General features: G+C 32.1%; 2 protein-coding genes across 3 annotated transcripts in view; both read right to left on the bottom strand.

Annotated features, from left to right (window-relative positions):
- Nucleotides 1-21,002, bottom strand: part of LOC125822871 (lysine-rich arabinogalactan protein 18-like) — a 217,815-nt gene that overhangs the window by 113,443 nt on the left and 83,370 nt on the right. The gene's annotated exons all lie outside the window — the stretch shown is intronic.
- LOC125822865 (protein MRG1) lies at nucleotides 103-10,823 on the bottom strand. The gene is made up of 11 exons (XM_049502323.1): nucleotides 10,545-10,823; nucleotides 8,897-8,950; nucleotides 8,697-8,710; nucleotides 7,316-7,461; nucleotides 6,413-6,448; nucleotides 4,499-4,539; nucleotides 3,863-3,964; nucleotides 2,947-3,026; nucleotides 1,852-2,021; nucleotides 1,566-1,650; nucleotides 103-671 (listed from the first exon to the last, which is right to left on the bottom strand). The coding sequence occupies exons 1-11, from the start codon at nucleotides 10,677-10,679 to the stop codon at nucleotides 581-583; spliced, it is 954 nt and encodes a 317-aa protein (XP_049358280.1). The 5' UTR covers nucleotides 10,680-10,823; the 3' UTR covers nucleotides 103-580.

Genomic DNA, 21,002 nt, shown 5'->3' with positions numbered 1-21,002 from the left:
CTTTGCTTTACGAGTTCCACCCTTCAAGGGGGGTGAAAATAGAATAATAAGACGGATCCCCACACAAGAAACGGAACATCACATAATAATTTAAACACAGCTCTCTACATAACAGCAAAATAATAGTCCTTCAAGAGTATCATATGTAGTCATCAGAGCCAAGTTGATGAGTCCAATCTGAGTGTAAAATAGCAATAAAACCCTTCCAGCCCCTACGCTATGGTGAAGCTAAGTGGTACAGAGGCTGCTAAAATTTGTAACTGAAGTACAAGAGTTCACGATCATCTAGATTTTTTGTGGCACTAAACTCCTATAGGTGCATGCAATTTAACAACAATCAATAAACTATTGTAACAGGCAGAACTCTCCTATCGAAAGTTGATCACCTGACTATGTAAGTTGCAAATGAATAGTTCTCCAGGAATAAAAAATGATCTACTGATACAAATCACAGCACACAACAACAAAGAGTTTGCCCTATAATTGTGGGCATCACCAGTAGGCATATTGGCATGTTCAAGAAATACCACCAATGCTTCTGATGCGACTCATTCTGATTCTAGCTAAATTGGTAGACTGGTCAACTTTCTTTATCCTTACCATTTCCTTCAGAGGCTTTAGGACCATCATAAGCAGATAGGAAGAAAGTACCCTGGTTTTTCTGCAAAAACCTGCAATCACACAAGCACAAGGTAAAGGCTAATTCGCAAGATAATACATCAACATAATAGGTGTTTCCTCAATCCAAGTCACCCTTGAAGCACCAAATCTCAGCCAGAAAAATTGTACAGTAGAATTCCTTAACTTAATGTTGCTGTTGAGCTGGTTCTTTTATTCATTTTCACTTTTCCTCAGTTACAATACTAAGAAGCCCTTCCCTATTCTTTTTCATCTTTTGATAAGGTATGGTAAACTGAACATCCCCCACCCCCCCTTTTTCTGGTAAGGTAAACTAAAACACCCCATTAGGGTGCGGCTCTTCCCTGGTCCCTCGTGAACGCGGGATGCTTCATGTAACGGGCTGCTCCCTTTTAAGATAACCTTAAAAACCCTTCTTCTTTTCATTAAAATCTGATGCAACTCCTTTTACTGGCACATCACCACAGTGGTTAAAATTCACTGTGAAATTGCTGCGCTAGCCTAATATTCAGAAGTTAAAGAAGAAGATGAATATTATTAAATATTCTCAATGCTTAAGATGTTTTCTTGAAAATTGTCAGGGAAGTTAAAAAAGGAATCCAAAGTAAGCTAGTGAACTTGCTGGTGCTTTCCAGAAGAGAATCATGTGATTAGACCAATAGTAAAAAAGACTAGGTAAGGCCAGCCAATGCAGAAGTTATCAAATTGCACCATCCTTACACAGCTCCCGCAGTGAACACTTCAGCTTGTGGGCTGTTTCGAGGCAGCAATTCAATCACAACATAATTCTGTAACATATAACATCAGCTTGTGGGCTGTTTCGAGGCAGCAATTCAATCACAACATAATTCCGTAACATACAACAACAACAACAATAATAATAAAAACAACTTGTCCAGAAGGAAGTAAAGGAAAAGAGCATATACTTGAGAAAGTCTAGAAATTTCTGTTGCAACTTAGTCAATGACTCCTCGTCAATTTTTGCATATGCAATCAACTCGGGTAATTTTACTGCAACATCAGCAAACAAATTAAGTTAAGACTTTACAATCTTGTTAGATAATATCTTTTGATTAAGTAAAGATATACAAGCGTACGAGCAAACATATAAAGGTTATAATGTTTTATCCTCTGCAGCATGATATTTTTTAATATACATATCTTTGTCTTGGGGTCAATTAAACAACATGAACATTTAGTACTTTTTCATACCAAAAAGGCGCAATAGATGTTCAGCACCATATACACTAGATGGAGAGATATTATCTGAAACTGCTTCATGATACTGTTGGCGCTCCTTCTTGTACAATAAAAGCGCAGGCAGTGCTTTGTCAAAATAGCATCGAATTCCATTCAGTATCTCCCCAACTGAATCAGTCATCCTGCGAGGATCAAACATTTGGAAGACATTTTTATTAAATGAACTATACCTCCAAAGTCATTTTATGCCATACTAAATACATTGTGTATGCATTGACTGTTCATGCGAAGGTACTTGTGACCAGCAGAGGTGATATACTTCTGCAAATAGTGTTTGCCTTTGATAGTATCTACTTCTGCAAATAGTAGTCAACAAGACGGGAAACTAGGTCTATTTTGAAACTGTAGTAATTTCCAATGACTTAATGCAGACACATAGGAGTTGAAGCTAACTGGTTGTGTATATGAATCTGATAAGAAGCAGTACAACAAGATCAAATGTAACTTGCTTTTTTTGGTGGAATATCCTCACCATTTAGCAATAAGTCAACTACCAACTTGACATCTAGTAAGCCTAATTTAGTGAATTTACAATATCATACACTAGACTATAGGTCCTTAAGCATGCATGAGTTTTTCTGACAGAGTTAGAAGCTAAGTTTTGAAAGAACCAATAGCACCCAAAGGTGTTCAGACTTTTTTTCCCCCAAAGGTATGAACAAGTGCTCCATGAAGTAGGGGAGAACCATGAGGTCTCAACTTCAACTCTAATAGAGACAAAAAAACACTAGGTGATTTCTTCCCATTTGCCCAAGCCTTGGTGGGCAAAGCTACCCAATATTTGTACCGGTAGGAGGTAACAGGTATCCGGTAGAATTCGTCAAATATTTCTTTTTTATGATGGTGGTTTTTGGGCCAGCTTGTGCGCACCTTGACGAATTCTACCGGATACCTATTGCCTCTTACCGGTACAAATATCGGGTAGAACCAATATATTCCAACATTAGCCATGCAAACTACAGGACACCAGAATGAAACATAAATGCATAAACCTCAGCTCAGCAATAAATCCACCCTTACATGAAAAGAAAAGGGCAGTGAACTTACATCCCGTCCTTTTTGGATCGGTATTCAAGGTACTTGGTCAATATATCATCCACACTGGGAGATCGTGGGAGCTTCACAAGCTGTTAAGAATAACACATCAGATATCATCACTGGCAATATTGTATAGCAACCAACACTAAGAACTAACATAGTCAGAACAAAATGAAGAAAAGAAATTTGATCAACTCCAGCATGCCACTTGTAGGGAAGAATACAGACATGTAGCTGGACAGATCAGTTTCATATTATCCAGTACTATTCTAATCCCATAAAATCCTGTTCAGATTAGCTGGGGTCTGGGAGGGACTTTGTTTAGTAAATCAGAAAAGATCTCAAAAGCAAATTAGACATCGCCCATATCTATTTGTCTGTGCCTTTTTGGGGGGTTTCAAGTTGAGATAAGATGAGTCAGCAATTCTACTTCTGGTTGATTGCTCTATTATGGGTTTCCCATTTGCCATGGCTGGTCACTCATCTATGCTCCAACCCAGCAGCTAACACAAGAGAACGCTTTAATTACATCCACAATGTGTCCAATACTAGGACTCGGGTCTTGTTGGAGCACGGCTCCCGCTAAGCAACCTTAATAATATGATTGGAGCTATATTACTTGATTAAAAAAAAAACAATTATAGGAGTCAATCTCCATGAAACACTAGAAATCGAAACAGAGGAATCCAAGTTTTTTTGTGTCCTGAGTACTTCCAGTTTCCATAAAAGCTCGTGCAAGTTTTTTGGCAAACAGGTTTTCTATCAGCTACACAAACAAAGCAGCCTATTGATGAGCAACAGGAAACTTCTCACTGTCACTTATTTAGGACTGAAGTGTAGTTGTCACTTGTGTCTTCAACTGTTAATGAGCTTGTCAACGGAAAATACGACATATAAACCTAGTCATTATCCTACACATATATACCTTATTCTGATGCATGATGAATTCCCAATCATCAACCAGTTGCTTCTTCAAAGTAGATGGAATCTGAATCTTCACAAGTTTCTCTACAGATACATTGCCCTTCTGCCATCAATGACCAAGTTACAAATCAATATCTTTCAAGCACTAATACTATACAACAAAAACAACTACTACTACTATGCATTACCAGAAAAAAAAAAAAAGTTCCATACGAGTCTAATACCTATCCTCAACTAGTAGCTATCACCTATATGGATCTTTTTCTTCCATTGTCCCTATTTTTACCTAAGTTTGTTTTGATCAAAGCAATTGCAGGTCTTCTTAGATCACTTCCTTCAATGTAATTCAAGCACTTAAATAATGGCTGAGAAACTTCTCAATAAAAAATGTCCTCAAAGGCAAAAGAAGTGTGATTAGAGAGGAATGGGATAGTGGTGCCTAAATCACACAGCTTAAGATGACTAAAATGGAGGTGTTGTTAATGGAGTATTCTGCAGAAAGTAAATAACTCTACATAACAATTTAGTCCAACAATGTTATATGGAAGTGAATGTTGGGCCTCTCAACACAAGATGAGTGTCAACGATAACCACGAAAAGGAAAAAGATGAGTCATAGAGTCTAGAATAAAGCAAACCTCAGCGCCTGAGTCAGTTTTGCGCTTTTTCCCTTTTGGAACTGCAAGAAAAGTTCAATTTGAGAGATAAATTTCTTATAAGCAGATCACAAATAGAAACTAAAAGACCTAACAGACTAGATTTTCTTATAAACAGATCACTAATAGAACTAAAAGACTTAACAGACTCTATCTGTCTGATTTGGTAATCCGTAATCCTAAGATAAAACAGGTATACTCCAGCATAGCATGATATGACTAGAACAAAGTTAAGGAGAATACTGTAGGTTTTGCCTTTCACCTTCCCATCTTGCATGTATCCTAACAATCGTATCCACTCCACATGGATGTTACCCACAACAGTGAGAATTTTGAGTGGATTCTCCACAGTTATCATTTATCAAGGTCTTGTAACATTTAGTTTGATCTAATAACCCAAACCTTTTGTATAAGTTCTCATCAGGGGATAAAAAATTGAATGGAACTGGACACTTTGACTGAGCTGTACTAATGTTTATGTACTGCCCGGATACAGCTTCCATCAGTTAAATGTCCAAAAGCCAGTCAAAGAGTCAAATCTTTTACCTCAATTAGATCTCTAATACCAACTTTTAAACTACATAATGAGTACGTGCTAGCAATCATAGTAGTAAATAGTGATCATAACATACATTTCTTAGAGTATATGCAAAGGCGAGAAGAAAGAAGTTGTCCCTTCGCAATGGTAGAACAGAAAAATATGCATGAGCAAGCCTCTCTGAAGAAGAAAGCAAGGCACATAATTCTAGTAAAGACCACTTTTCTTCCCTAATCTTTGTGTTTCTTATGATCCCTGATTAATTTTACAAACAGAAAGACGGGCCTCCACTTTCTCTGTGTACACTCAAAGGCATGTCAACTATTGAAAATTTAAGGTAATGGCCTTTGTTCCCCTTATACCTTCTTACCTTCTTTTGTTATAAGGAAAGACAATCATTACTTCTCCAATGCAATCATATCTTGCTTCTTGGCAATCCTTCTGATTTTCCTCCTTTTATTATTTTTCTTCCACCTATGCTTAACATCCTAGTATATGCATTGCGTCTTCCAAGTAACATGATCCATACTAAAGTCTAAAACTGTGTCTTATAAAGGCATTCATCCAGCATGCTTCATTTGATACCCTCATAAATGCAATTACCACAGCTTTCTAATTAATTTGCTAGACAAATTGAAATACTACTAGATAATATGGTGTTTCTGTGTGGAACATTTGATTTAGGCGGCTTAAAAATGAGATTAAACTTTTCTGAGAAAAATGTCCATTGCCTAAATGTAAAATGTATCAAAAAATCATCAACAAAGTATATTATGTCAAAAAATGCATAATAACTAGGTTTGGGATAGATTTCCAGTATATACAAGAAGACTACTGTCTAAAACGTTAATTTTTACAACTAAAAAAGAAATTAATAGAGCAACACACAGTGATAATTTTTCTAAGGAAGTTAGGGTTGAGGTTCAGGATACCTGATTCATCAGTACCCGGAGTTACGGTTGAGGTCCAGGATACCTTATTCATCAGTGCCCCATTTCTTTAATTTGGAAAGAAAACTGGGAGGTTTTCAGAATGAGGAGGCTGGGGTCTTTGGGAAGGGTTATGCACCTTCTTTAAAAACAAAAGTTAAATGAAGTGTCGAAAATCAGGAAAAAAATTCCTTATCCAATAAAAAAGGGAATTTTACATCTAACAGACCAACCTACTCTACTTATGTGGAGGACGGTGGGAATCCCTACCTTCTGGCCTTATTATTACAATCAGGCCTAAATTAACTCAAAGCAAACACAATTCTAGGAGGAATAATGTCCAACCCACATAATTACCATCCACCCCCAACAAACAATGTAGAAGAGCTCAAGTAAAAGCATAAGGATCAAAATCATAAGATGGCATACCATTGCTCTTAGTTTCTTCCTTGTCCAGTTTAACATCTGCGAATGAAAAGTAAGTTAGTAACAAGAATTCAATCCCTAGACCTAACCCTCGACTCCGTTACATGATCTTTCCTTCAGAGGAGACACATAACCAAAAGGCATTTGGTTTTGTAATTAACGTTCACTGTTAGATATGCCAAGAGAACTTTGAAATCGAAAACATGAGTTAGAACAACAAAAAGAGTACATGTTTATACCTCAAGTTATGCTAAATATGATTGACTAAAAAAAAGTAGCTTTTAAGTAAAAAATAAAATGTCAAACTGTCAAAACATAAAAAGTAGGGGGAGACCTACTTTTGGTTTTTGACTTATTTTAAGTCATTTTTTACATTGCCAAACACTTCCCAACTTATTTTAAGTCATTTTTGACTTATTTTAAATTATTTTTTATATTTGCCAAACACTTTCAGAAATAAAAAACAAGTAGGTTTGACCAACTTTTAAGCCAATCCAAACACCCTCTCACAACCATAACTTTGGTGACGTTTCCATATTTTTTACTGAGGCGCATAACCAACATCATTAAGAAACTAATCTTTTGGAATTTGGTTCAAACGATTATTATTTTTCAATCAGCTAATTCTCCAAGTAGACTTTTGACTTCAATAAAAGGCATCAGGAGTATTACTGATACCATAAAAGTGTTATAAATTTCGATATGTTACGTAAGAAAGTATTTCCATGACCAGAGAACTATCTAAAATGGTCATCAATAGCCTCATTCTAATATAAACCTAGAGAAAACATACCAGCTGAGAACTAGCTAAAAATGGTTATGCAAGAAAGTATTTCCAAGACCAGAGAACTACCTAAAATGGTCATCTATAGCCTTCATTCTAATATAAACCTAGAGAAAATTTACCAGCTGAGCTTTTGGGTTTTGCCGGTGCTGAACGTCCAGATTTAGTACTTTTCTCCATGCCCTGCTTCTTGTCCAGGGCCTGCTGCTTCAAGACGTTGTCTTCCGTGTGCTTCATCAAGCGGTCAGCGCCTACCCATTCATCCCAACTGTTGCAAGACATAGTTTCAGTAATTAGGTTTGCAGAATACACTTACAATCAACAAATACTCCCTCCGTTTCAAAAAGAATGACCTAGTTTGACTTATGTCAAATGTACCAAAATATCCTTTAATCTTGTCGTCTTAAACATGTCAAGTGGAAAGCTTAAATTAAAGTGTTGCCAAAAAAGGAAGTGGCTCAATGTTTTTGAAATAGACTAAAAAGAAAAGTAAGTCATTCTTTTTGAAACGGAAGGAGTATACAACTACAACCTCCAAAATTCAGATTGAAGTAAACAAAAAACTAGCTTCACATTTTGCTGCAGAACCAGATGTACACAGCAATGTAAAATAGCTATTATTCCCTGTAGCTGAAAAGAGTTTATGGGGTCTGGAGTACCAAGTCATAGAATCTATTTTCAGAGCAAAAATTTAACCATCAATTGCTTAAATTTTTTGAATAAATTTACGAAGTTATAGACATTTGTAAATGATTTTTTTTTATTAAAAATGTTGTAAAAAATTGCAGTCCAAAGAAAGAGCTCAAGTATCTAAATAGTAATAGTACCATGCACAATAAGATAGGGGGAGAACAATGAAATCATGAATGTCTATTGAATTAATCCTTATTACACAGGAAAATAAGCTGAGAGAACTTGTTACAACATCATGGTTTGAATTTATATGGGTAGATAGGATTATTTCAAATATTGGCAAATGTTTGGTAGACTAACATAAAGAAAGTGCTTATGGATCAGAGTAAAGGTAGATCCCCATGTAAAGTATCAAAATCTTCGAATAATTCCCATTTACAGAAAATGGAAACATTCACCCCAACAGATCAAAATGGAGAGATAAACATTAAATTTGAAACAATAGGAGCATGTAGTTAAAATGATAGATATAAAACTTCACTATTAATATACAAAGACCAAATTCATTGTGCTACCTGATGCTCTGCAAATCAAAATCATGTATTCACAATTGCACTTTAAATCCAGAGCAGCACAACATTTCACATATAATTTGTAAAATAACCACCATAATCAACAAGGTAGGATCAAATTACATCTATGCCTCTTGCTCAAAGCCCAGCTCCTTCGGAGCAGAACATTCAAAGAAAAAACATTAACGCAGCACATTCAACAAACAAATGAGTTGGTCAACCTTTCAATCATGATGTGAATAGCAATTTAAGATACTCTTGAATTAAGAACTTTCTACAAGTAACTTCATAAACTCACTTTTTGTTCCAGCCCTGTAAATTAAAATAAATAAAAAGAGTATTATTTCTCGATATCATTAAGAATATTGAAAGAATTTTAAACAAGGTAAAAATGTAAGGCAATGCTACAAGTTTCTTCACATCTTTTAACTAAAGAAGTACCAAATTTAATTGTCATATATAAAGCATATGGTGAAAGAAGATGAAAATTAATCTTACAAGGTAATGAACGAAGTATCTCCATTCGTTCTTCCGTAGCTCTGCTTTTTGGACCTTCAAAGAAGAAAAGCAAGGGTCAAATTGGAGGGTCACAAAAATCTTGTAGCAAGCATACATGATTTAATCAGGGTGCTACAATTTGTAGAAGGCAAGCACTATGTCACCGTACACTAATTGTTTTCCATATAGAGGAAATGAAACTTTCTCTTGTAAGAAAAAACCTATACACAATTTGTATTTTCAATTGTCACGAGTGTAAACAAACAACAAGATTTTGAGAGTTATAAGCAAGAAGCAAAGTGCATGCATTCTCAAAGTAAAGTGCGAGCTTTAGAGAAAATACAAAAATAACAACAACAACATTTGCAAATTTAGTAATTCAATGGTCCAATATACAACGAAGCCAAAACTAATACCAACAACTCAAATTAATTATTCACTAATATGTAATTTCAATAAGCTAGAGTAGTACTTTTTTTTTAGTAACTGAGAAATTTCCAACGGCTAGTGGTGTAGGGTTCAAAACTCGGTGGATAATGAACCCGCCCCTCTACCCTTCTCCACTTAAATATTAGGCCTTTGTCTATGGGAGGATTCGAACCCGTGATGTGCATCTGACCCACATATCACACACTATATCTTGTCAAAAATACACTAGTGCATAACTATAAGAGGTGAAACTAGCAATCCTCCATATAAGAACCATATCTTGTCTAGAGTTGCATTCTCTTCCCATAAAAACATGATTTGCAGGGAAGGTCGGGTAACTGGAATAGGTCAAAAGCTGAAGTACATTTTCCAAATTCAGTCCCAGTTCTTAAACTCAGATCACCCATAGTTACATGGATTAAACAAAAATACAAAATCAGTGTAAATGTATGAATATATAAGACACTAAAATTGTTTCTACAATATGTGAAAACAATCATGCCAAAAAGTTTGCTATGGGGAGCAAATCAGATTATCTAAATAAAATCATGATGGAGAATAGCTCAAGATCACTAAATCAATTTAGGAACCCTTCCACAATCTATATGAGGATGTTCATATATGTAACATCCTTCGACACTGCCAATTGTTTTGTTTACCTAATTTTTGAGGAGGCTTAACAGGCATTAGAGCAGAGAGAGTGGAGTCAACAGAAAAATCAATAGATTGATCCCTAAGTCTAGATTAGAGTCAGTAGAGCAATGAGCTAAGTTCATAAGGCGAACCTAAAAGCATCAAACAGTAGAGACAATACATAATTTATTCATAAAGCTAAAAAAACGAACAGAATTATGGATTACAGGACAGAATTACCATAATTTGCAACTCTAATACTATGCAAATTTAGCATTAAATATGGATGAAACAGTCCAAAAGTCATTATAGCTCCCTTGAAATCATCACACAAGCGGATGCGAAGTGGTGCATATCTAACAGCAAACAGTATAGCAAAATGACAAAAAAATCTCAACCAATTATCAAACATAAAATCAGAGAAGATATGAAACAACCGTTACAGCCAAATTAGATAAACGACCTATCCAAAAGAAGATACGTGTGATAAAAGGCATAATCATTCGATTTCGGCAATTAATTACAGTATATCCAAACAAAATTAGCGATTTCTGTATAAGATGAAAAGAAAAAACAAGAAACGTGCCTTTGCTTCGTAGATGCGAGGGCCATGATAAGCGAGAACCTTCTCGCCTTCAAAGTAGAGACTAGGTTTAGAGTCGGGAACGCCACCGGAGGAGTTTTCGCTGTCGGTAGAAGAGTTGTCTTTTGAGTTAACCATTTCCGTTTATCAGAGACTTCCGAACAGTAGTATCTCCTCCGCCTTTTTCCGTATGTGACGGAGGAATTTGTTTCCCACTTCTTTATCGGTTTCAAAAATAAAGGGACCACTGGATCTGTACATGCGTGAGTCGTGAACCTTTATATCCCTTTCAATATTGCAAGTAAGTATTATTCAGTGTATTGCTTAACCTAAATTAGTAATTCATAATAATAATTTACTAATTTTTTAGATTACTGATTCAGAATAATAGTAACTGAATTTGTATTTCGAGATCATGTTGCAATGAGCAAATATTATGCTCCAAATGCTATAAAAGATTAATAAATATTAATTAAAATAGTATTATAAAGCAATGGACAAAAGCGTGAATTTTTTTTTTATTATTGAATTATCTTATATGAAAGGCGGAATGGTCTGGGAGGCCCTTGTACTTGACTCTGTTTGTATTTTGGACCCTTACACTTACGACTTTGTCAACTTGACCCTTGAACTCGATTAAACACAACATATTAAACACCTCTGATCGTTGACTGAACACATGTGGCATTAATATTGCTGACTTGGAACGATGCGTAATACCACGCGTTTTAAAGCAAGAATAAAATTAATATGAAAAAAACATTAAAATTTTAAAAAAATAAAATGAAAACAACAAAAAAAAAAAAAGACAAAAAAGGGGGAAGTCATCTTCTTCTTCAAAGCAACCCATCGCTGCTCCCCCCCCCATCCCACCCCACCCCCGCCCCAACAAAATTTCTTATACCTACTCCACTTCTTTCCTTCTTTCTTTGGATTCACCCATCATTTCCCTTGTTCTTCTTCTTAACACCTCTACATACTGTCCCACCCCTAAATATTTTCTCAAAGTTCATTCTTTTTGCTGCAAATCAATTTTCCTCCTAGTTCTTTTCGTTTTGTCATGTTTGGTTTTTCAAAATCTCGATTTCGTGTGTATTTTTTGGTGATTGGGTATTGAAAAATGAAAAACTTCATTGATAAGCTTGATGAAGCTTCAGAAATAACAAATGGGTTTTGTGAATTTATGAAATAAATTTAAAATTGTATAGAGATTTGTTGGGTTTGTGTTTGTGAACCAATAATGTAAAATTCAAGCCAAATTGGTAAGAATTCTATCCATTTAACATGAATTTGTGCTCAATTTGAGAGCAAAAAATGGAGAAAATAATAAAAGTTACAAGGTATGCTCTTTTTTTTTTGGAGATAAATAACTCAATTAAATAGTCATCATAGTCAAAATAGTAACTGTGATAAACTATTGCTCAAAATAGCTGTGTAGCTCATATGTCCTTTGATATTTTCCATAATAAGCTTAGAAATTTCTAAAACAAGTAGCCCCTACAAGAGCTATTTAAGCAAATAAAATAACGCATATTAAGTGTTGGTAGCCCTGGTGTAGATCTGCTGGCTTGGAAGATGGAGGTGGAGCTTGTGCCTTCTTTGAAGCCATTGATCGGAGAACGATGAACGGAGGAGAGCGGCGGAGTTAAAGGCAGAAATGTGATGGGGATATGGCTTTTATTTTTATTTTATTTGTCTAATCTTTAATATCTTATGTGTCATTAAAAATGACGTGGAATCCTACGTGTAAATAAGTGTATCACACGCGCACACATAGGATGAGGAAAGGATTTAAAATATTGTCTTTAAACGAGTTTAAGGGTTTAGTTGACAAAATCATAAGTATAAGGGTCTAACTTACAAATAGAGTCAAATATAAGGGCTTACCAGGTCATTCCGCCTATATGAAATTGTCAAGCAATGTTGTAGGAAGATAATTTACCCTCTGTTTGGATTATTGTTACTTATTGTATTGTATTGTATCGTTACCATACCTATAATGTTTGTTTTGATTGTTACTTAAAAATATATTGTATTGTTAAATTTCGTTGTTACGTAATAATGAAAACCCCCATTTTATGGAACAGCCGATTTGGTGTGTTACCATTGTTACTTAATTTCTTTTTCCAATTATATTTTACTTAATATTTCATAATACACTACAAGAAAAGTGTGAATTACATGGGAATTTTCCTGGGAATTAGTATGAAAATCCGTAGGAAACTTATTTTCCTGCAAATTTTCATACTAATCCCCATGTAATTTACACTTTTATTGTAGTGATACTATTTTATCCTTTATCCTATATTATTTAATTCTAGTCAAACCTCCTACCCTAGAATAATTAAGGATATTTTAGTAAATTTATAAATTACAATACAGAACATACAATCGAAACAAACAATAAAAATGTTATTAAACAACAACAAACAATACAGTCTAACCAAACATTGTGCAACCATACAGTACAGTACCATATAGTACAATACAATATAGTACATTATGAAACAACGTGTAATAATAATCCAAATAGAGTGTTGGTGTTTAAGTTATAGTGCGGAATATAGTAAATGTGATGAAAATGAAATGTCATGTAAGTCAGTGGCGTAGCCACATAGAACACCCTTCGTCGGAAAAAAATACCATATATACAAATAAAATGATATACGAAATGATTAAATAAAATATTTTGGACACCCTTAACATAACAAGCTATTGTAATCCAGTGGTTTCACCTCCTTGAAATGAGGTAGTGATTGTGTGCTCGAATCTCACTAGTTCTAATTTTTGAAAAGAGCTTTTATTATACTTTTTCTGGATACCCTTTGTGAAACTCCTGGTTACACTCGTGATTTAAGTGATCCAGGAAAGAGTGATGAATTTATATACAATGTAATCTTAAGTAACGTGTTTTGTGTCGAATGCCCCCTATAATAAACTATGGAGTACTATATATTAGGCATAATACATAAATTAGACTCTTAACTTGACTTCAAATTATAACTTTGACCTTTAACTTTGTGAGTGTACAAATAGACATTTTAACTATCCAAAACTTAAACAAAAAAACACTCGGATCCTACCTGGCAAAATGCGTGAAATACACTCAAATTAGGCGCGTCAGATGTAAAAATCGAGGAGCCCAATAGTAAAAAAAAGGCATAATACATATATTGACCCCTAAACTTGGCTTCAAATTTTAACTTTGACCTCCAACTTTCATAATGCACAAATAGGCACTTTAACTATCCTACCTTTAAATAAATAAACACGCGATTTTTGGAGCCAAAAACGTGAAATGCACACGCTGCCACATGTATTAGTGACCCACTCAATGGCTGCCAACTATTCAATGCATATGGGCCCGTTTTCCTGTCTATTTGACACCTTTTCAAATAATTTCTCTTTATTTTTGCCTCACAACTTCTTCCTTCACTTTGATTTTGTGGTAAATTAATATTTGAAAATGTCAATTATTCAATTTATAATTTATTTGTCTTATTTCTTTTTTTAATTTATGTGTATTCAAAGATTACATTTAAGATACTATAAATTATTAGACTTAATATTTAAAAAATTTTATTACAAATTTGAAAATTACGTAATATACACTATTAATTACAATAATTACTAATTTAAAATATTTTTTCAATCTAATAATAGCTTACAAACACACTATACGTTATATTTAAAAGTACTATAAATCATAATTAAAATATATTTTTTTAGAAAATTTTTTGTTGACTCTTGAAATTCTATTGGTGACACATGAATTTGAATAGATGGAACAATATATATTATTGAAAGTTAACAATACTATAAGTTATTCGAAAATGACGTTAATGATTTTTATAAATTATAACAAATTAGCAACTAAAATATTTTTGAAAAAACATACAAAAAATTAGTTGATGAATCAGCCACCACACCGTGGACATGTATGCTTTTTGTGATTAAAATTGAGTTTTAGGGTTATTTTGGTCATTTAAGGATTTTTCTTTAAACTTCAAGCTTTATTAATAGTGATGTATTCATTTTAGAGTTAACGTGAACATTTACTACCATATAAATATATATAATTTATTCAAATTTAAAATTTAAAACTATTTATTTAACGTCAATTAAAAATTAACTTTTAAATTAATTATTAGCACGGGCTCTTCATCACTAGTATATAATATAATAAGCGGGAATAGAGAGGACCTTGGGGTCGACACGTGTTCCTTTTTCCTTCTAGACAAAAAAAGACTATACAGACATGAGGTCAACCTGTAAAAAAAAAGGGGGACCCATATTTTACTATTGAAGGATGCGTGTTTCTTTTAAATTTCTTTTACCATACTAAATAATTGTATAAAATATTATAAATCACGATAATTAATTACTTAAATATTTAAAAGATATAAAAATATATAAAAGATCTGATTGACTCTTCAAATTTTACCGGTGACGCATAAGTTCGGACAAATGAAATAATATATATTATTTGAAAATTTCTTAGAAAGTACTATAAATTACAGTAATTAACAGCTAGAAATATTTCAAAGACAAAAAAAATTGATTGAATCTCAAAAAAAAAATTTAGTACTACACGTGTTCCTTTTTCCTTCTTGCCAAAAAAAAACTTCATTATAATTTTTTTTCGTAATAACAAAATTTTTTATTAAATGTCACTTGCATTTTGCAGTAAACAACAAATAATGCAAAAAAGAGGGGAAAATTGTTGAAAAAAATATAAAAAGGGTTTAATTGTCCTTTCAATGCTTTTTTTACTGTTGACCCCTTGAATTTTTACATCTGACGCGCCTAATTTGAGTGTATTTCACGCATTTTGCCAGGTAGGATCCGAGTGTTTTTTTGTTTAAGTTTTGGATAGTTAAAGTGCCTATTTGTGCACTTACAAAGTTAAAGGTCAAAGTTAAAATTTGAAGCCAAGTTTAGGGGTCAATATATGTATTATGCCGTAAAAAAAACATTGAAAGGACAAGTAAACCCTCTTTCTATTTTTTTCAACAGTTTTCCCCTCTTTTTTGCATTATTTGTTGTTCACTGCAAAAAGCAAGTGACATTTAATTAATTTTTTGTTATTGGGAAAAAAAATATAATGAAGTTCTTTTTTTTTTGGCAAGATAGGTGAGTATACACTTGTAAAAGTTGAATGCAATTTAAGTTCGAAGGTTCTCGATCAATGAATCCGATCCACACTTAAGGGACTCCTTACATTTTGATTAGGTATCAGATTGCTACTCAAATTTGACAAAAATCTCTGAAAAATTCATTTAGACAATTTATCAAACACTTTAAGTGCACCATTTTACTTAATAATTTTTAGCACTATATGTTCATTTTTTGGCCTCCAAAAATTCATAATTGTAATTTGCTATTCACTATGACAATCACAATACACAAAACACCCTGTTTTTTCCATTAAGTATTTGACAACTTAAAGCACAAATACACTTCAAACTAAAGAAAAGAAGGAGAAGTTCATTGATTCTCATGTCTTCCCATATTTATGGGCTGCTCTGAAATAATTTTACAACAAAATCATTAGTTTCCTCTACTGATTCTCATATTAGCTTGAGCATTTGATCAACAATATGCAAATTCTTGTTTGTAAAATGTTGAACCTTGATACCATGACTAAATTGAGGAAGAAGAATAGATTGCCGCAAGTATATGAAATTTCAGCACATATTTTAAACAATTTTTTCTTTGATTTGAATATAAAGGGCTTGAATTTTAGAAATTCAGATTAGGATTTTTTTTTTAGAAGAAAGAGAAGAAGAGCGTACTAATTTTTTTTTTCCTAAAAATGAATTTGTTTTCACTTTCACCTTATTCTATATTATAGTTTATTTTTATTATTTTTAAAATCTAGGTGTATTTATTTTAGTTAGTTGGCAGCAACTGAGTGGTTCACTTTTTCACGTCAGAGCATTTGTATATCACGTGTTTTGCCTGAAATATTCAAGTGTTTTTTGTTTAAATTTCGGATAGTTAAAGTGTCTCTTTGTACACTATCAAAGTTAAATGTCAAAGTTACAATTTGAAGTCAAATTAAGGTTCTTATTTATGTATTATGCCTATATATTATTTGCAAGGTAGAGTGTTATATATGTGGTTACAAAACTAGAGGAACAAATTCTGGAATACTCTTTGGGTACTGTTGTAGATCAAGCTTATCTTGATTGATTGTTGACACGTTATTGGTCTCGTCATTCCGAAACTAAATGAGTTTGCATCACTTGTTCTGAATTTTCAGTGGATTAGAACATTATCTCTTGAAATGTCTTAATAATGATATACCTAGAGTTGTTGAGTTGGACCTTATTGCGTGTCCTCGCTCAATTCGCTCCGCTATTAAACATATGTTTTAATCCATATATCTTTTATACTAGGAAAAATAATATGACAATATCGCAAAATTCAAATAGTTTTTTTTTCCATTCGTTATTTGATTTATCTACTTTTTTTTTTGTTAATTTCTACTATGGTGTTATGAATTTGGTCGATCGATTTTTTTTTTAAAATGTTGTTGAGAATCATTTTTATCAAAATAATTTTATATTGAAGTATATTTAGAGATTAGCCATTTGTATTTTCTAATCAATAAATATTAATTCATCTTTTGGTATTTAGAAAAATTGACTGTGCCTGTTCAATCTTTTCGGAGAAAAACATAAATTTAGATATTGGATTAAGAGAAACGACAGTCATCAAAGCTCGTTTTACAATTAGCACATAAAAACAAAGAAACAATTATAAATATTTATCATAAAAAAGCTTTGATTAAGTTAAACCAATATAAATTTTAAACCAATGCAATAGTATTGGATATATGGTATAATTGCTGATTTATTACATGATTTAAAAGTATCTCAGATCTTAAATAAACAGAAAAGTGTTTTTAGTTCCCTATAATAACTTAATTAGCCAAACAAACTATTTCAACTTCTTGTTTGCAACTACATTTATATAGACTATGATTGTGTAATAGATTATTTACACAATGAAATTAACTATTTTAGACTTTTAGTGAACTTTGTAGGAGGAGGATCATGATTGATAATATATGTATTACTCCCTCTGTCCCAAATTACTTGTCTACTTTTGAATTGTCACACATATTAAGAAAGTAATTATTGACATAATGAGTTTACCATTTTACCTCTATTAATTATGAAGTAGATGTATTAAAAATTTAAGATTTTCAATAAATTGTACCTTTTTCAAAGTAATTAATTGAGGGTATAATAGGTAAAATCATTTTGTCTTTTCTTGATTTGTCTAAATTGACAAGTAATTAAGGACAACTATAAAAAGAAAAGTGGACAAGTAATTAGGAATAGAGGGAGTATGTATTTATGTTTTATTTACTACATATGAAAACTGAAAAGTACTCCTCCGTCCCTATTTACTTGTCCATATTTCCTTTTTTAGTTGTCCCTATTTAGTTGTCCATTTTGACAAATCAAGAAAGGACAACAAATTTTTTCCTATTATACCCTTATTTACACTTCTTGAAAATTGTAAAAGTGTATGTTGTTTCCCTCCAATTTATTTCACTTTAATTCAAATAAGTGGTTGTAATTTTGAAGTGAAAAGTTGTCATAAGGGTAAAATTGTAACTTCACTGTGCTAATCATTGTTGCCTTAATCTGTGTGCCATTTCTAAAGTGGACAACTAAAAAGGGACGGAGGGAGTAAAAGATATTGTTCATTGTTTTCTCCGTGCAAGCAAATACTCAACTTTTTATTACTAGGTATTTTTGGAGGGGAAAAGAGTAACTACAAGTTTTATAACCTCAATAAATACATAAAAGTTAAAATTTAATTTGTTTTGATGAAATACTGGTGTAAGATATTTTTCAAAAGATCTCTACTTTTTCAACTTTGGAGAATTTGTATTTAATTTAAATGTGAAAATATCACCATTCGTCACTTTGCACAATAGTGTATATATGTGTGCTCACTTTTGTGAGTATTATTCTCGAATTTAATATGGAATTATGACTTTTGTTTCTCAATTCTCAGTTGATGCATGTGATGTTTGACCAGACAAAGTTGAAAGGCTAATACCTAATTAAAAAAAAACACTAACTAATATTCTCCAATTTGATTATTTTCATCTATTTAGCCACTAGACATCGGAGCCAGTGTTAGCACGGGCCCAATATGTATTATTTTTTGTTTCAATTTATGTGACAAAGACAAAATTAAAGAGTGAATCAAACTTTAATATTAATTTAAAATAGTTTAAATTTTTAATTATTGTTAACTATGGTAAAAGATTTTTTATGTCTTTTAACATTCTAAATTGCTAATTATTGTTGTATGATTTGTAATATCTTTTACGCAATTTTGAAATAATAAAGGTTATTTCCTCTTTCTCAATTTATGCGGTACTAATAAAATTTCGAGATTCAATCAATTTTTTTTGTCTTTAAAATATTCTATTGTTAATTACTGTAAATTATTGTACTTTCTAAGTAATTTTCAAATAATATATATTATTTCATTTGTCCAATTTATGTGTCACCGATAAAATTTGAAGAGTTAATCAAATCTTTTACATATTTTTATATCTTTTGAATATTTAAGTAAATAATTATTGTGATTTATAATATTTTATACAATTATTTTTAAAAAATTAAATAACAAACAAAACGAATTCATCATAGGAAAATTACCAAAGCATCCTTGAATACATCAATAATGGGTCCCACTTTTTGTTTAAAAAAATATGCATATTGGGAGGATATTTTTGTCCAAAGTGGAAATAGAATAAGTATAAAGTATTAAAGTCTTTTAAAATTTTAAATTGTTAATTCTTATTGTATGATTTGTAATACTTTTTCGCCATTTTCAAATAATAGAGGTCATTTCTTCTTTCTCAATTTATGTAGTACTAAAAAAAATTTGAGATTCAATCAATTTTTTTTGTCTTTGAAATATTTCTACCTGTTAATTACTGCAATTTATAGTACTTTCTAAGAAATTTTCAAATAATATATATTATTTCATTTGTCCTAATTTATATGTCATCGGTAAAATTTGAAGAGTCAATCAGATCTTTTATATATTTTTATATCTTTTAAATATTTAAGTAATTAATTATCGTGATTCATAATATTTTATACAATTATTTAGTATAGTAAAATAAATTTAAAAGAAACAAACAAAACAAATTCATCATAGGAAATTACCAAAGCATCCTTCAATACATCAATAATGGGTCGGACTTTTTGTTTTTAAGAAATTGCACATTCGAAGGATATTTTTGTCCAAAGTGGAAATATTGTGTAAAAAATGTGTATTTATTGTGATTTTGAATATTTTGTGGGGTAATAGGACGCACGCAAAATTAAGGTGTCTTTTTGAAAATCTGGGACAACTTCAAGTATCACTTAATGTTTTTTCTCAAAATCTTATTTACTTTCGTAAACTATGTGTCAGATCAAAATCAAATTAACAAATTCAAAAGGAATGAGTAATAAATAGCTCATACAATGACATATTTATTATTTAACTAAATAATAAATATGTAACTAAAAATCTTGTTAGCTTTTGGTTGAAAGCTAACAAGATAGTTACAATGATAGTTGCATTGGTAACTAAAAATCTTGTTATCTTTAGTTGAAAGTTAACAAGATAGTTACAATGATAGTTGCATTGTGACTTATTATATATATATACAAATTTAATTTTAAATATTCCATTATTCATAATCAAAGTTGATATATTTACAAAAGCGAGGACTCTACCGAAACTTCTTTATATATAAAGAAGGCTCATCTAATAAATTAAAATAAAAATAAAGACGCAAGAGAAACGGTAATTAATGTTCACTGCCCTTGTAACCAAATTTGGATGTCCGTGTATTTGGCTTTGAACTTGAAAAGAAGTAGATGAAAATACACATCAAGGAATTAGATACACATTACTACCATTTATCACTATATAAAAATATATATACCACGTTATACATGCATCTATTTACCTAGCTAGCCAGTTGTAGTGCTAATTAATATGTTTACTAATAAAAAAAAATGAAATAATGTGTATATGCTAAGAATGTGAAATTCCCTTCGTTAAAAGAATGCCAAGAGTGATTAGATATGTATCTCTCCCTCAAAATTGGAGTTGCACGCTTGGTTATAGTTGTGGCAACTATTGATGATTGCCCGTGGTAACCTTGTGTCCCTCTCCGGGGCTTGGACCTGAATTCTTAATTCCGAGATATATTTGACTGTTAAACTTATGGCTGCTTCCAAGATTAAGGCCATTCTTGATAGCAGCCATATTTAACCAATTAAAAGCCCTGTCAGAACCTTGAACCTTCAAGATATCAAGAGGCCTTGCTTCAGAGGTTAAAAAGTTAATTGAAATGCACAAAAGAAGCAGCAACAATATGACGCTCTTGCATTTAGTTGTAATAATAGCCATTTTTGGTCAAGA

This window comes from Solanum verrucosum, unplaced genomic scaffold (assembly GCF_900185275.1).
Source record: "Solanum verrucosum unplaced genomic scaffold, falcon-dt-bn FXZP01000103.1, whole genome shotgun sequence".
Classification (NCBI taxonomy): domain Eukaryota; kingdom Viridiplantae; phylum Streptophyta; class Magnoliopsida; order Solanales; family Solanaceae; genus Solanum; species Solanum verrucosum.
Note: the sequence above shows the minus strand (reverse complement) of the source record. Positions and strands in the feature narration are given on the sequence as shown.

What these genes read in the sequence shown, in the direction of transcription:
- LOC125822865 (XM_049502323.1), bottom strand. Translation starts at nt 10,679, where the DNA reads ATGGTTAACTCAAAAGACAACTCTTCTACCGACAGCGAAAACTCCTCC. An exon ending in CTCGCATCTACGAAGCAAAG is followed by an intron (nt 8,951 to 10,544) that starts GCACGTTTCTTG and finishes TCTTCTTTGAAG; the next exon opens with GTCCAAAAAGCAGAGCTACG. An exon ending in AAATTTCTAGACTTTCTCAA is followed by an intron (nt 672 to 1,565) that starts GTATATGCTCTT and finishes GTGTGATTGCAG; the next exon opens with GTTTTTGCAGAAAAACCAGG.